The sequence below is a fragment of the Bombyx mandarina genome, chromosome 28 (assembly GCF_030267445.1).
Source record: "Bombyx mandarina strain Sakado chromosome 28, ASM3026744v2".
NCBI lineage: Eukaryota > Metazoa > Arthropoda > Insecta > Lepidoptera > Bombycidae > Bombyx > Bombyx mandarina.
This window is the reverse complement of record NC_143233.1, coordinates 8,376,905-8,393,909: the sequence shown is the minus strand read 5'-3', so window position 1 is coordinate 8,393,909 and position 17,005 is coordinate 8,376,905. Positions and strand designations below refer to the sequence as shown.

At 38.7% G+C, this 17,005-nt stretch overlaps 1 protein-coding gene across 2 annotated transcripts in view; it reads left to right on the top strand.

Moving 5' to 3' along the window:
• The window catches only part of LOC114250111 (uncharacterized), a 30,912-nt gene extending 14,252 nt beyond the window's left edge, over nt 1-16,660 (top strand). For both annotated transcript variants that reach the window (XM_089739007.1, XM_089739006.1), the window contains exons 2-6: nt 8,053-8,200; nt 13,478-13,587; nt 14,374-14,532; nt 15,090-15,204; nt 16,467-16,660. In XM_089739007.1, the coding sequence (XP_089595133.1) occupies nt 8,053-8,200; nt 13,478-13,587; nt 14,374-14,532; nt 15,090-15,204; nt 16,467-16,645 (711 nt within the window). In that variant the 3' untranslated portion in view covers nt 16,646-16,660. The remainder of the gene's footprint in view (nt 1-8,052; nt 8,201-13,477; nt 13,588-14,373; nt 14,533-15,089; nt 15,205-16,466) is intronic.
• Nucleotides 16,661-17,005: the final 345 nt, after the last annotated feature.

Below are 17,005 nucleotides of genomic sequence, written 5' to 3'. Positions count from 1 at the left end.
TCTCTTCCGCAATATATAAGCTCTCCGCGTATATGTGGTCCACAGACTACTGGCGTAAAAAGTCTGACAATAAGCTTTACAAAGTGTAATTTATACATGGCTATCGCAAGCTGGGTACCTGCGGGCCAGCATATTGAAATCGTAAAGGTAATTAGAAATTTACTGGTGCTAGGACGTCTTGTGAGTCCGCACGGGTAGGTAGGTGAAGCAGTAATGCGTTTAAGTTTGAAGGGTGGGGCAGTCGTTGTACTGTAAAAACTGAGACCTTAGATATCTCAAGGTAGCTTGCGGAATTTAGGTTGTAGCTGTGGGCTCTGGTAATCACTTAACACCAGATGGGCCGTGAGCTCGTCCACCCACCTAAGCAATAAAAAAGATGTCAAGAAGATTCAAAGCTGCAAAGTTGTAATTCCTAGTCCGTACCAGATAGACTTAATAAGGGTTTTTTATTAAAGGTATTAACGATATCACTCGACACCCTGCTTTGTTTATAAGTTAATAAAAACCCCACACGACGCAAGTAAAGCGTGTGTCATGTGTGTACCGTGAGACCTGGTACCATGCGATAAAATGCTATCAATCACTGCTGAACAAAAGCCTGCCATCCGAGGTCTTGAGTTTTGGAGTCGGTTCGTTTTGGATATGGCATTAATAATGAAAAATGCGCGGTTAGATTTGGATTGGCGTCAAATAAGATGTGTGAAGCGGTAGTTATCATAGAGGAAAATATATTTGGCGGATGACGATATCTCGTTAACGTCATATTCACAAGGTGAAAGATTTTGCCTTTGCCAATACCTCCAATAAAGCATAGCAGACTCCCGGTCATCGTTCTCGTCGAACCGGTCGCTTGCGAGGAAGGGCTCGACGAGTAAATTAATCCACAGATGCAGCCCACTGAGTTTGTTGCCGGATCTTCTCAGTGGGTCGCGTTTCCGATCTGGTGGTAGATTCTGCGAAGCACGGGGCAAGAGCCGTGCTGCACTAGGGTACGTGTTAGCAACGTCGTCAAGTTTGAGCCCCGTGAGTTATCCTACTAGTTAAGGTTACGCTGAAATAGCCTCTCAAGGTTATCGACTTAGGTAGGAAAAAAAAGCAGACTTTGTTTAAGCAATCAAGTCTTAATTGTTACCAGTTGGGTGTATAAACGAAGTTCACGTGGATTTTAATTATTTTCAAACTTTAAAGGCTAGAATGTTCATTATTTTAACGCGAATAAGATTGTTTGATGTTTCGAAATTAGTGGCAGCATTTACGTTGTACTTTTTGTAGGTTTTGAGGGCCATTCCACATCAGACTTAAAAATTCGTTTGCCAGTTTGGCTTAAATTACCCGATCAACTTTTATCTGATTACGTCTGCGTTGGCTATGTTGAAAAGGCGGTGTTTCTCGAGCGCTCCGACATGTCCTTCTTCAAACGAGGCTTGTGGAGAGCACTTAAGGTAGGCAGCGGCTTGGCTCTGCCCCTGGAATTGCTGAAGTCGATGGGCGACGGTAACAACTCACCATCAGGTTGGTCGTATGCTCGTCCGCCTACAAGGGCAATAAAAAAAAACTTTTCTGAGCTATTTGACATGATATCCTTATGGCGAGGTTTGTGGAGAGTAGACTAAGCGGTAGACAGTGACTTGGCTATACTCCTGGCATTGCAAACATTTACGACCATTGTAATAACAAAAACAAAAAAATAGCACATCCAAAGGGCAGGCGCTTTCATAGCTCCACGTCGAAAATAATAGCGCGCTCGCGAGATCTTCCAAGGTTGTGTAATTACGATGAAGAAGAAGAAAAAAAAATGTTTTTCCTCCTCTTGATGTGTACAACACGAATTAACGTCTTATTTATGAACGAAAAGGAAAACAAAAAAAAGCTGAAACAAAACTTTCTTCAGTAATGCTTTTATATAGGTACTAGCGGACCCAACAGACGTTGTCCTGTGAATTGTGTGAATGCATACACAAAAAATAATTTAAATCGATCCAGCCGCTTAGGAGGAGTTCAGTGACCTACACATGTACAGTAGAAATAATTAAATAAAGAGAATACACTTTATTGCACACCAAAACACAATTAAAAATAAAACAGTCAACGAGCAGATTGTATAATCGGCGGTCTTATTGCTAAAAGCGATCTCTTCCAGACAACCGTTTAATTAACAGAAATTCTGGAAAAGATATAATCTATATTATATAATAATGAAATTTATTTCGTAGTAAACGCAATACATTGAAATCCAATTAATTGTTCTTACTTTGTTAATTTTTTGTATTAGTATAGCCGGCCGCGTGTTATTTAGAAACAAAAACTTACGCCACAGCAACGTGTGGCCGGGTCTGCTAGTATTATTATCGAAATAGATAAGATAGACAATAATATGAAGTCGTCGTGGCCTAAAAGATAAGACGTCCGGTGCATTCGTGTTGAAGCGATGCACCGGTGTTCGAATCCCGCAGGCGGGTACCAATTTTTCTAATGAAATACTCAACAAATGTTCACGATTTACTTCCACGGTGAAGGAATAACATCGTGTAGTAAAAGTGAAACCCGCAAAATTATAATTTGCGTAATTACTGGTGGTAGGACCTGTTGTGAGTCCGCGCCGGTAGGTACCACCGCCCTGCCTATTTCTGCCGTGAAGCAGTAATGCGTTTCGGTTTGAAGGATGGGGCAGCCGTTGTAACTATACTGAGACCTTACAACTTATATCTCAGGGTGGGTGGCGCATTTACGTTGTAGATGTTTATGGGCTCCAGTAACCACCTAACACCAGGTGGGCTTTGAGCTCGAAAAAAAAATATAAATACCGTTTACCATATAATATGAAATCACTACATAGTATAAAACAAAGTCGCTTTCTCTGTCCCTATATCCCTATGTATGCTTAAATCTTTAAAACTACGCCGCGGATTTTGATGCGGTTTTTTTTAATAGATAGAGTGATTGAAGAGGAAGGTTTATATGTATAACAACATCCATTAAATAGCGGAGAAATTAATAATACATTACAAATTCCGAAGTGAAGCGAGGGCGGGTCGCTAGTTACATATAAATAAATATATCAATTCTAGATTTCGCATAGTTTTTCTGTATCGCGAATTTTATTGAGTTGGAAGATATCTCAGTTTATCTCAGCACATTCAAGAATCTTTATTATCATTGGTGAGTAGTCAGCGCCTCTGACTGTCGGACCGATGGTCGCGGGTTCGATTCCCACATCGGGCAAACATTCGTATGTTGAACGTGTGAATACAAAATAAACGGTTATTTCGATATCTATACTAACTAGAGGTCCCGCGGTTGACGAAGTTCGACTATAATTAATTGGAATTGTAAGTTTGTACACTATTATGATTGTATTTTATACTTCTATAATCACAAATTTCGCCAAGACTACACTATAAAAAATATTGATAAAGACAAACAATATTTAATTTTAATCTATTATCAATTTGACAACAGACGTCAAGAACAAAAGTTTGACAATAAATAGTATGCATGTGTGTGTGCGTCAAATACATGGTATATGGTGTGTGTAATGTTTTCTTTATTGATTTAATGTATCTTTTATGCATTATTTTTAAAAAATATTAGCATTGTGCACTTCTTCTCTATATTATCTATAAGTGTGGAAAATTTCATACTTTTCCGTCCGTGCAATTTTCGTAAAAAGGGATACAAAGTTTTTGCTTCACGTATATATATATAGATATTATACGTAATATATAGATATTATAAAGAGGAAACATTTGTTTGTTTATTTTTATTGAATAGGCTTCGAAACTACTGAACAGATTTAAAAAAATCTTACACTGTTGGAAATCTAGGTTATCCCTGGGTGACATAGGCTATATTTATTATATTTTCAAAAAGTTAGGGATCTTTACTGAAACTCCAATAATGTAACCTAATGTGTTAAAAAAATTACGTAAAATGTTTTACATGGCGTGCTCTACTTCCCGAGCGAAGCCGGGGCGGACCGCTAGTTTATTATAATTTGCAGTTTGACGTACTTAAATTTAAATTGAAATTAGCTTGAAAATTTTTGAAGGTTTATTGAAAAATGAGTCCGATAATTTCATTCGTAAATAAAATGTCAAAAGAACAGAGAGGTTGATGCCGCGTTTCTTAAATCTTGAAATTTATCATTCAATTCGTTCATATAATTATATTCATGTAATAATTGGATCATATAATTCAATTCGTTTTCTTGTCCAAGCTATAGGTACTGTTTAAACTTTGAAATTCTAATTTATTTACATAGATCTTCTATACAGTGTAGATTGATTGGAAGATAAGTTTTGTTTGACATTTGGAATTGACTCGATAGCTCAGTCGTCTGTTACCAGACGATTGAGACTTTGAGGTCTAGTTCAAGGGCAGCTTTTTTTTTGCCCTTGTAGGCAGACGAGCATACGGCCCACCTGATGGTGAGTGGTTACCGTCACCCGTGGACTTCAGTAATGCCAGGGGCAGACCAAGCCGCTGCCTACCGTTGAAAATTGCAATGATTACCCTGGAAATTGATTAACAGCCCTTGTACTATTTATTCGCTTAGCTGTCGTCACCCTATTTTTTTTTATTGCTTATATGGGAGGACGAACTCAATGCCCATCTGATGTTAAGTGGTTAACGGAGCCCATAGACATCTTCAACGACAATGCGCCACGCAACTTGAGATATAAGTTCTAAGGTTTCAGTATAGTTACAACGGCTGTCCCACCCTTCAAACCGAAACGCATTACTGCTTCACGGCTCAAATAGGCAGGGTGGTGGTACCTACCCGTGCGGACTCACAAGATGTCCTACCACCAGTAAACTTGAGCAGATAACAAATTTAAGCCTCTCTGACACTAGCAACTATGAAATCGATGACAAAATACCAGTCCAACAGACAAGACAATCAGAAGTAAAAGGCGATAATTATTATGTATAAACAGTAATAAACTTTTTGTTTGTTCGTCGTTCAAACCATTGAGTTTCGGCCTTGGATCGTTGTTAATGAATACTAGATGATGACCGAGCTTTGTTGTTTTTTTTTTTGATAACGCCATCTTGTTGTGTCTTTAGAGCGGTTAGTTGCCCTCAATTAAGAAAAATAGTATTATTATTCGCTAATAGATGTCGGTAAGAGTTGATTATTGAAAACACGAATAAAACAACATTTTCTGAAAATAAATCGTAGCTAGATCGATTTATCGCCCCCGAAATCCCCTGTATACTAAATTTTATGAAAATCATTGGAGCCGTTTCCGAGATTCAGATTATATTATATACAAGAATTGCTCGTTTAAAGGTATAATTAAGATACAGGGTATTCTGGATGCTTCCTCGTGACGAATTCGGGTCGTACGCGCGTGATTAAGGACACGAGACCGGATCTTATTGCTACTAAAGTAATGTAAGTTGGGTTAAGCCTCCCGATATACCGCGGAGTTTGTTGAAAAGTCTCACACGTTAATTTCCGTACGTACACACCACACCAGGACAAATCCGTGAAGTCTTAATACAGTTATACAAACAACTAAATAAGATATCGCAAAGGAATCGGTTTATTTATGAAATTTTGAAGCTTATACCAGAAATACATCTATGTATTAATACGTGAAGCAAAAACTTTGTACCCCTTTTTACGAAAATTGCGCGGACGGAGGAGCATGAAATGTCCCACACTTATAGAGAATATAGAGAAGGAGTGCGGTATTTTTTTGTAACTTAAGCATGGAAATACATTAAATTAATTAAAAAAAAGTATTATATACACTACCATGTATTTGACACAGCATATAGGTACTCTTTTAACCCGTAGACACAGCCCACTGAGTTTCTCGCCGGATCTTCTCAGTGGGTCGCGTTTCCGATCCGGTGGTAGATTCTGCGAAGCACGGATCTTGCTAGGGCCAGTGCTAGCAACACTCACGGTTTGAGCCCCATGAGCTCACCTACATGTTAGAGTGAAGCTGATATAGCCTCTCAAGGCTATCAGCACAGGTAGGAAAAAAAAAGAGAAAAAAGGTACTGTTTGTTTATTGTCAAATTGTCAAACTTTTGTTATTGTTTAAAGTCTGTGGTCAAATTGAGAACAGATCAATATTGTTTGTCTTTAATATTATTTATCTATAGTGTAGCTTTGACGAAATCTGTAATTGTATTACACAAGTAGATTATTAGTGTTTGACAATAGAACCATAATAATGTTTGAACATAAAATTTCAAAGTTTTTTTTTTTTTTTATATATGTAAATGAAGCTCTCTTGGCCCTTCATTAATTACATTTAAATTTCCCGCGCATTAGCTTCGACTATCATAATAATATTATCTGTGGTGGAAGCTATGTTCATTCCATAATTGGATTTGCTCTCTGGCTTCGGACATTCAAAAATATAACGTGCTTTCTTAATAGATTAAAAAAACTTGCAGATTTAAAAAAGGGTGAAGCAATATCTTTCAATGTTGTTTCTCTTTGCAGGTTCGAAAATAATTATAATAATTGTAAGTGTAGAAATAAGTTAATCTATATATATAAAAATGAAACCCGTTTTCCGTTGTCACGACATAACATGAAAACGGCTTGACCGATTTGGCTAATTTTGGTCTTGAATTATTTGTTGAAGTCCAGAGAAGGTTTAAAAGGTTAGATAAATATAAAAATATTCGGAATTAAATAAAAATAACAATTTTGTTTTTCCTTTGATGTGTCCCCCGTCGGACGGATTCCTTTTGTTTGTTTTAAGTTTATCTTAAACAAAATTTTAGGTCTTTTATTTATCGATTGAGGCACTACGAAGTCTGCCGGGTCAGCTAGTAAAATAATAATAATAAAAAACTCTTTGCAGAGCAACAACTTGGTTCTTTGTTTCATTACAAAACACATTACATATATAGGCATATATTATAGTCGAATTTCGACTACTGCGGGACCACTAGTAAGTTTAAAGAGGTATATTTAGACTCTATAAATTTAGATAAAATTGTTCATCATTATCGAAGCTCCACATACAGAATTAATCTGCGCTTCGCTCACAAAGCCCGTCTCTAAATAAGCTAATAAATGAGATGCGGCATAAAAAAACCGCAAATCCCGCAGAGCAGGCGTTTTCAGTAATTCATCCCCGCGAACGGAGGGTCGTATTATAATTAAAAATTCAAATTAACAGTCCCGCGAAATTTTAATAGCTGTTTATGGCTGTGAATTATATACAGCGTTCGAAGAGAACCGTTTTTTTTAACAGTCGACAATGAAAACTGTGCTTTCTGCTTAACGGTTCTTATTCATAGTAAGTTATCGGAGCTTTCTAAGCCCGTTATAGGAAGAGTTGAGCCTTTTAACATGCCTTTACTAGCTGGCATCGAAGTTTGTATACATATGCAAAGAAATCTTTGAACCTCATTTTCACTGACTTTAGGATTAGGATTAAATTGAAATTTTGCACAGGCATTAAGGACTATTTGTTTGTCAACCCGAGTCCACCCAATGTTCAATGTGATCTCTTTATATGAACTACTTTCCCTTCGGTGTCTTGCCTTTAGCGTCTAGTCTCTACCAGCTATTTTGACCAGGTCGTCGGTTCACCTCATTTGTTGATTAATTAATTAACCTCACGTTACCATTACCAGTACGAGGGTACTTCAGTACTCCAGTAGCCAAGGACCAGATAATTTTTTCTAATGAAATACGTACTCAACAAATGTTCACGATTGACTACCACGGTGAAGGAATAACATCGTGTAATAAAAATCAAACCCCCAAAATGATAATTTGCGTTATTATTGGTGGTAGGACCTCTTGTGAGTCCGCACAAGTACCACCGTCCTGCCTATTTTCTGCCGTGAAGCAGTAATGCGTTTCGGTTTGAAGGGCGGGGCAGCCGTTGTAACTATACTGAGACCTTAGAACTCATCTCTCAAGGTGGGTGGCGCATTTACGTTGTAGATGTCTATGGGCTCCAGTAATTAGTTAACACCAGGTGGGCTATGAGCTCGACCACACATCTAAGCAATAAAAAAAAAACCTAGAAGAAGTAAATAGCAGTGATCGAATCTTTCTTTTTTCAGTCACGATCGAAATCAGACGAGGAAAACGCTGACTTAAATGTAGTTTCCGCATGGATCGTTACTGTGTTTGTGAAAAATACGACCGCGAATAGCCAGTTCGACTATGTGTGCGATGGAGCTCTGATATCGAATCAACATGTGCTGACTGGTGAGTAATTATATTATCTTCTTCTTTCTGTTTCTTGTCTCTATTTAAGGTCGGCCCAGGGTATCCTGCTGCGTAAGGACTTGGCATGAGTTTTACGATCAAGTAAACTCTCCTAAGCCTATAACCTCCAGTAGTATATGCAGTGCAATGTGCTATATATAGGGAGGAGCTTTATCCGATCTGGTGAGTGAGATGCGTTCAGCGTAGCAGTGAGGGGTGCTAATTAATGCACCAGCGAGCCGTGACATGTCGCTATATTACTGTTACACGCTGGGGTTAGGGATAAATAAAAAAAATCTACCGAATCACAAGTTAACACTTTATTAGTACTTAAAACACATAAAACACTTCACAAACACTTTAAAATTCTCAATTCGCGTCTTCCGCTTCGCTTCAGGTGATCCGTCCGCTGTTTCGTTCCGATTACTAAGTGATTGCGTGCCATTTATGCAACGCTTTTATGGCCGATACCACATCCCTAGAATTATCGAGAATATTTCACACATCTCTAGTATTGTGTTTCCGCTATGTGACAAATAGATGGCGTTGTACTTTTAGAGCGTTCTAGGTGCTACTAGATACTTCGATATTCGTTCGACTATTCGGCGATAGATGGCGTTACTCTTACCGGCGTAACATTTCTTTAATCATAAAGCCGAAGTTTCAATTAAACTGGATAATGACTATAGGACCTTTCGAACTAGAACGCATAATTGCTTCCCAAAACTGGAAAAGATCTAGAAGTCAGAAGACGACGTTGCACACCCAGTTAACTATTGCACTTGACTATAGACAAAACAATATGTACAGTCCTGTGGCGGTAGCCATCACAGAACACAAGATATTTGACAGATGCCTGAATCACGCTTACGACATTTTCAAGATAAGCTCGCATATATACAAGTTCCGAACAACATTTGGACCGTCGGTCTACAGAGCAATATCACTCGCTCGGTGGATGATCTTTCCTTTCGTCGTAAACCTACAAATCTATCTAACGTTCCGCAAACTGTAAAAGACAGTAAAAATTAGAGTCACCGTTTTCTATAAGAATATCTGAATCTTTGAATTCTACTTCGAAGACAAGTCTCGTTGAAATTAAATAGAAATCAGAGATCGAACGACTTTTTAGGGTACCGTGTTGTGCGAATTAATAATCACTAGTTATTTTGAAATGAAAATTTCTTTAGCATCGTTGTGATTCGAAAGTCGATGGAACGAAAAAGCGACAGTAAAAAGAGACAGACACATAAATTCATAAGATATAACATGTCACAATTGGAAGTCATCCTGGCTTAAAGGATAAGACGTCCGGCACATTCGTATGTAGCGATGCACCGGTGTTCGAATCCCGCAGGCGGGTACCAATTTTTCTAATGAAATACGTACTCAACAAATGTTCACGATTGACTTCCACGGTGAAGGAATAACATCGTGTTATAAAAACGAAACCCGCAAAATTATAATTTGCGTAATCACTGATGGTAGGACCTCTTGGGAGTCCGCACGGGTAGGTACCACCACCCCGCCTATTTCCACCGTGAAGCAGTAATGCGTTTAAGTTTAAAAGGTGGGGCAGCCGTTATACTGTAAAAATTCAAGGTAGCTTGCGGAATTTAGGTTGTAGCTGTGGGCTCTGGTAATCACTTAACACCAGGTGGACCGTGAGCTCGTCCACCCACCTAAGCAATAAAAATAAAATAAAAAAAACAATGAGTTAGGAAGCATTATGTCTGTGGACTACTTATGTACACCTAATATAGCAACGTAACAACCCACCACGGTCAGAGCGTGGAACCAGCCCTGAAATATCACTACATAGTATAAAACAAAGTCGCTTTCTCTATCCCTATATCTGTCCCTATGTGTGCTTAAATCTTTAAAAATACGCAACGAATTTTGATGCGGTTTTTTGATGTGAAACATCTATATCCGCACGTAAAACCGATTTCTGGCGTGGCGACGTATGCCGTGGCGACGCGCCGCCATGCGCAATCGACTGTGCGATTCTCTCCCACTCGATCCGGCGTTAAGCCATCTCTCTCGCTACTCTGAGCTCGGATACCTATAGTGTATACTCCGTAGTGTATACAGTGTTGTTTACTACAGTACACATAGCCTGTGTTTTACTTGAAAACAAATTATTTTTTCGTAATATTTTATTTAAACATTATGACATATTTAGTTTCTATCACAATCTGTTCTTTTCTGCATATTAGTTTTACAAAATAATGTCGATGTTTCACATCTGCCAGGCGTCCCGTGATGGCTCACTTTTTTTTTTTAATAGTTAGAGTGATTGAAGGTTTATATGTATAGGTATTTTATATGCCGCGGTAGGCAGCGGCTTGGCTCTGCCCCTGGCATTGCTGAAGTCCATGGGCGACGGTAACCACCCACTATCAGGTGGGCCGTATGGCTCGTCTGCCTACAAGGGCAATAAAAAAAATGTATAACATCCATTAAATAGTGGAGAAATCAATAATAAATTACAGTTTCCGAAGCGAAGCGAGGGCGGGTCGCTAGTTGATTGATAATTTGCAGTGCAGCTAGAGCTTATATAATGTTTACATGGATCATGAAAAACTTAGTAAATTAAACACGATTTGAGATACAAGAGATTAAGATTTGAAGGCTCCCACGACGAAGGGATCATCATAATCATCCTCATCTCAACCTGTCCAGTCTCCACTGTTGAACGTTGACCTCTCCAATCGATCTCCAATGTGGTCCGTTGGGACCTGCATCCAATGTGACTCAGCGATTTTCACTAGGTTGTCGGTCCGTTCGGTAGGTGATCACAACATAGTGTAATCAAAATCATATCCTCAGATATTTTGATTTGCGTAATTATAGTGGGTAGGGCGCATAGTGGCTCATTACGGCAGGTCCATTCAATCTATTTCTATCGCGAAGCAGTAATGCGTTTCTGTTGTAATGTAATGTTTTTTTTAAGTAAAGTAATGTTAAGTAATGTTTTTAAGCTATTACAGTTTTCGTAGTCACCTACGACTAAGTTGTTATTCGACACTACAATATTACGCCAAATACCACTTACTCCAGTAATAAACGGGAAATTAAATCGTAAAAGCATACCTATTAAAGCGTACGTATTGTTACGCTGGTAAGAGTAACGCCATCTATCGCCGAATAGCCGAACGAATATCGAAGGATCTAGTAACATCTAGAACGCTCGAGAAGTACAACGCCATCTATTGCCAGATAGCGGAAACACAATACTCGAAATATGTGGAATATTCTCGATAATTCTAGGGATGTGGTATCAGCTATAAAAGCGTTGCAGAGATGGCACGCAGTAGTGGCAGTAATCGGAACTACTCGAAGCGAAACAGCGAACGGATCACCTGAAGCGAAGCGGAAGAAGCGAATTGAGAGTTTTAAAGTGTTTTTTGAGTGTTTTAAGTGTTCTAAGTGTTGAATACAGCTTTAGTTGTACTTTGGTGGAATTTTATGTATCCCGATCCCCAGCGCGTAACAATACGTTGACACAGGAACTATGTGCTAAGTATTAATTAGCAAGTATATCAGGTGACGCTAGACGGTAGAACGCTGAAGTGGAGATGGACAGGACATATCTTAAGAGAGAAATACGAGAAATGGACTAAAATAACTACAGAGTGGTACCCACGGGATGGCTGTAGAAAAAAAGGCAGACAGCCAAAACGTTGGGAAGATGAAATAAAGAGTGTAGCCGGCCCGCATTGGAGTCGAATGGCCAAAAATAGAGAATATTGGCAATCTTTAGAGGAGGCCTTTGTCGAGAGACAAGCTGTTTTTAAAACCGCACCGAACTCCGAACGGAATAGTTGATTATAAGTTGCATTTAAATTTAATTTATTATTAAGTAATGTATTAAGTTAGTAATTAGTAAGTGAAACAGCAATAAAGGCTTATTAATATTATTATTATATCAGGTGACGGTGAATAACGTACGGAACCAGCACCATAATAATACGTTTCACTCAATGTTCGTTTTTTTTTCCTTAACAAGCACAGGGCGCCAGTGGCTCTAATTTGATTACGCCCTCCTTCCGTTTCCGCCTTGCAGTCTACGGCTTAATATTATTTCCGGTCTGCAGGAAATGACGTAATCACTATATTTGTTGTCGCCGTCATTGGATTTTGTAATAATTGTGTGGATCACTTATTTTCGAATTCCGTTTTCGTCAAGTTGTTTATAAGTAAATATGATGTCATGTAAATTAGAAAACGTTTTTTTTTAATAATATGCTATTCAACCTCAGCCCGCTTTGATGGAAGATCTTTGATTCAACTTGGATTCGGTCGCTACCAAACTTCTCAGGATCACTGCCAGGCCAATCTGAAGATTTCATCATACATGTGTCGACTTTTTAATTCTATCCTATCAGCCTACAGACGTCCACTGTTGAACATAGGCCTCCCCAAGCCTCTAGAATATATAGATTAAATTTAAAAATAACAACTTCGCTACTTTCTTTAAAATATAATACAATACTTTCTTTGTTATACGTGTTTTCCAAAATCTAATCATTGACTTTGAATGAATGAATGAATGATGAATGAATGAATGAATGATTTATTTTATTTCAGACAACAAGAACTCTATATGTGTATATAGTATCATTGAAACATACTTAAAATTAACAACACCAATCAAATAAAAAAGATACATTTATCAAAAATAATTATTATCAGTTGAATACATTTCAAATATTCCATTCAACTGATACTTACTTCGAACAAACCATTATTATTATAACTAGAGGTCCCGCAGTAGTCGAAATTCGACTATAATTAATTGGAATTGTAAGTTTGTACACTGTTATTATTGTATTTTATACTTCTATAATCACAAACTTCACCAAGGGTACACTATAAAAAAATATTAATTAAGACTAACAATATTTAATTTATTCTCAATTTGACAACAGACGTCAAGAACAAAAGTTTGACAATAAATAGTATGCATGCGTGTGTGCGTCAAATACATGGTATGTAGTGTGTGTAATGTTTTCTTTATTGATTTAATGTATCTTTTATGCATTATTTTTAAAAAATATTAGCGTTGTGCACTTCTTCTCTATATTCTCTATAAGTGAAGAAAATTTCATACTCCTCCGTCCGCGCAATTTTCGTAAAAAGGGATACAAAGTTTTTGCTTCACGTATTAATATATAGATTATTTAGTCCGCAAGTGAACCATGGTACAATGGTTCAAGTATCGCGACAGTCATATCTTTAACTGCTTCAGATTTTGTTTCTAATTCATTCCAGGTGCAAGATGTACAGTCCACGCAAATGTCACGTTCAAGCCTGATGACGTTATAGTTATTGTTGGGAAGAAGTCTTTGCAAGGGTCTGGCGGGAATGAAAAGGCTGTCAGGGTAACGCTTGCTTTCTACTGCTCTGCATTCTGGATACTACTTGTGTTCTGGGCAGCATTTGCCTAATTTTTTTAATGGCGTATAAAGATGGATGGACGAAGTCACTACTTAATTATCGAAAACTGATTCCAACCACAAGCTTGAAAGAGTGACTTGTATTGTATATTAGTCCGGTGCATTCGTGTTGAGCGATGCACCGGTGCTCGAATCTCAGGCGGGTACCAATTTTTGTAATGAAATACGTACTCAACAAATTTTAATGTTCACGATTGATTTCCACGGTGAAGGAATAACATCGTGTAATAAAAATCAAACCCGCAAAATTATAATTTACGTAACTACTGGTGTTAGGACTTCTTGTGAGTCCGCGCGGGTGGGTACCACCACCCTGCCTATTTCTGCTGTGAAGCAGTAATGCGTTGCGTAATGTAAATTGTGTAAATCTAATAAAACATTAAGACGCAATAATCAATGTTTTTTTTCCTACCTATGCTGATAGCCTTGAGCGGCTATTTAAGCTTCTCCTTGACGTGTAAGTGAGCGGACATTAGATGGGTGGACAAGCTCACGTCCCACCTGGTGTTAAGTGGTTACTGGAGCCCATAGACGTCTACAACGTACATGTGCCACCCACCTTGAGATATAAGTTCTAAGGTCTCAAGTATAGTTACAACGGCTGCCCCGCCCTTCAAACCGAAACGCATTACTGCTTCACGGCAGAAATATAAAATAAAGTCTTCGTATGGTCAAGTTATTTGTTTTTAATAATGTATTTATGTATTGCAGGTCACCGAAATACATAGGCACGATAATTTCACAATCGGAAATGGTAAAGTTTTAAATGAGTTAGCGGTGCTCAAACTCGATGAGATTGTCTATCTTAATGACGATGTTCAAATCGCGAATATAAGTTCAGATGAATTTGGCGATTCCGACAAATCTTTAGTAAGTATCCCGAAACACGATTAGAAAATGTTTTTTGGTAATAAATGTACTAGCTGGCCCGGCAAACGATGTTTTGCCATATCAATTATTTCTAGGAAAGATAAATAACTTAGATATCGACTGCAGCGCCCTCTGCCGGGCTGATTTGTGAATCTAAACCATCCAGGGTGCCACCCAAATGCATACAAAAAAAATCGGTCAAGCCGTTTAGGAGGAGTTCAGATCTGTTTTTGTTATTGCTCTAGATTGTTGGACGGCGTCACTTGGTGACAAGTATGCCTTAGTCAATTGACACGACAGCATGAATGTTGCCACCTAACTTAAGACATAAGGTTGAAGTTTCAATTGTACCGTATAAAGGCTATCCCACCCCTCAGACCAGTACTCATGACTATTTCGCGGAAGAAATCAAGACTACAAAGATACTGCTCTAAGTCAGAATCGAACATCAATTCCGAGAAATCAAGGTTATTATTCAAAAAAACAAAGAGCTGGTGACAATTGTGTACACGACGTCACATTAGTAATATCTATTAATCTCGTGTGCCAAATTCCAGACTACTGCATGGGCCTTTTCGGGTGAACTAAGGCCTGTTTACTTCGAGAAAGTAGAAAATGGATCGTGCGCTGACGACGACTTGGAGAATGTCTTGTGTGCTACTTATGGAAACGGTAAGGATTTTATAGGAGTACTAGCCACCCGCCCTCGCTTTGCTTTGGGAACTGTAATTTATTATTGATTTCTCCACTATTTAATGGATTTTATTATACATGTAAACCTTTCTCTTCAATCACTCTATCTATTAAAAAAAACGCATCAAAATCCGTTGCGTAGTTTCAAATATTTACTAGATGGAGCGACGACCTGGGCAAGGCAGCTGGAAGTAACTAGAACCGGAGATCGGGTTCAGTGGCGAGTTTGGGGGAGGCCTATGTCCAACAGTGGGCTGCCGCAGGCTGATGATGATGATGAAGTAGCAATCTTTTTCGGCCCAACAGTCATCCGTTCTACGAGCGCAACGCCCTGCCAAATGCCACTTAAACGTCGCACTCCTTTAGGCTTTGCCGGTTACCATGGATTTCCTGCGAATCTCCTCATTTCTGATTTGATCTCGTAGTGGAACTAGTTGTAGGGAAACAAACGTTAGGGCCGAAAAGTTCTTGAGTGGCGACCGCGTGCCGGAAGACGTAGCGTGGGTAGGCCTCCCACAAGATGGACCGACGATCTATTGAGGTTCGCGGGGATCCGCTGGATGCAAGCAGCACAGGACTGATCTTTGAGGCTTGAGGGAGGCCTATGTCCTACCCAGTTGGCGGTGTATCGCGTTCCGACCCGGCAGGCTGGTTCTGGCCCAGCGGGGTATCCCGGAAAACCAGCGGCATCGCCCGGGCGGCCTGGTAGGGCCTAGGCGCGGGGGCCTCGTAGGAAGTTTGGCACCCGGCCCGGAAAAAAAAATTAAGACAAATTTCGAATGTGCTAGAAATGAATACAATAAGCATTCGATACACACTCATTCGTAATCGAAAGCACCTTATTAATATATGAAACATCGAATGAAACCGCAAAAGTGTGAGTTTTGTCTTTGAAAATCTGGTAAATGGATCCTAGGCACAGTGTCGTACAAAATAAATTAAATTAACAAATCTTAACAGCCACCAAAAAAAAAAATAATTTAATTAATGTTTTTATCAAGTTCAGGATAAAAACATTAATTGAACCGAAAATTAATTTTACGTTCAAAAGATTCCGAAACACATATAAATCGGCTCACTAGAAGCACGTTACAAAAGCCTGATTTTGTATGCTGATAGCCTTGAGAGGCTATTTCAGCTTCTTCTTGACGTGTAGGTGAGCTCACGGGGCTCAAACCACACAAGCCTTATTTGAGGCATGCCTTGTCAATCTAATTTACTCTTTAATTTGTATTTCCCAGAGGTGGCTCTTTGTCCAAGTTACGGAGGGCTCTACGCTGTCAAGGTTGAGAACGGCTGGTATCTTCGTGGCATCCGATCAGGGGATCCAGCAGAGAGGGGAATTTGCTTCATCAAACGCATCGATTATACTACCTTGGATAATTATTTGGATTGGATCAACCAATTTTTGGAGAAATAAATTAGTTAATTAACATGGTGTTCTTTTTTATTCAAATACCTCATTAGAAATGGATAAAAGTTCTTCCTCACGCAAGACTGCTGTGAAGTTGTTTATTAATCGACTGAAAGTTTAATTTAAATCTATATATTAATACGTGAAGCAAAAACTTTGTATCCCTTTTTACGAAAATTGTGCGGACGGAGGAGTATGAAATTTCCCACACTTGTAGAGAGTATAGAGAAGGAGTGCAGAATAGTATAATAATATTTTTTTGAAATGAAAACTTCTTTAGAATCGTTGTGATTTCAAACCGGATGCAACGGAAAAAACGACAGGTAAGAGACACAAATACAAAAATGTGTAGGATGAAGCCAGCAA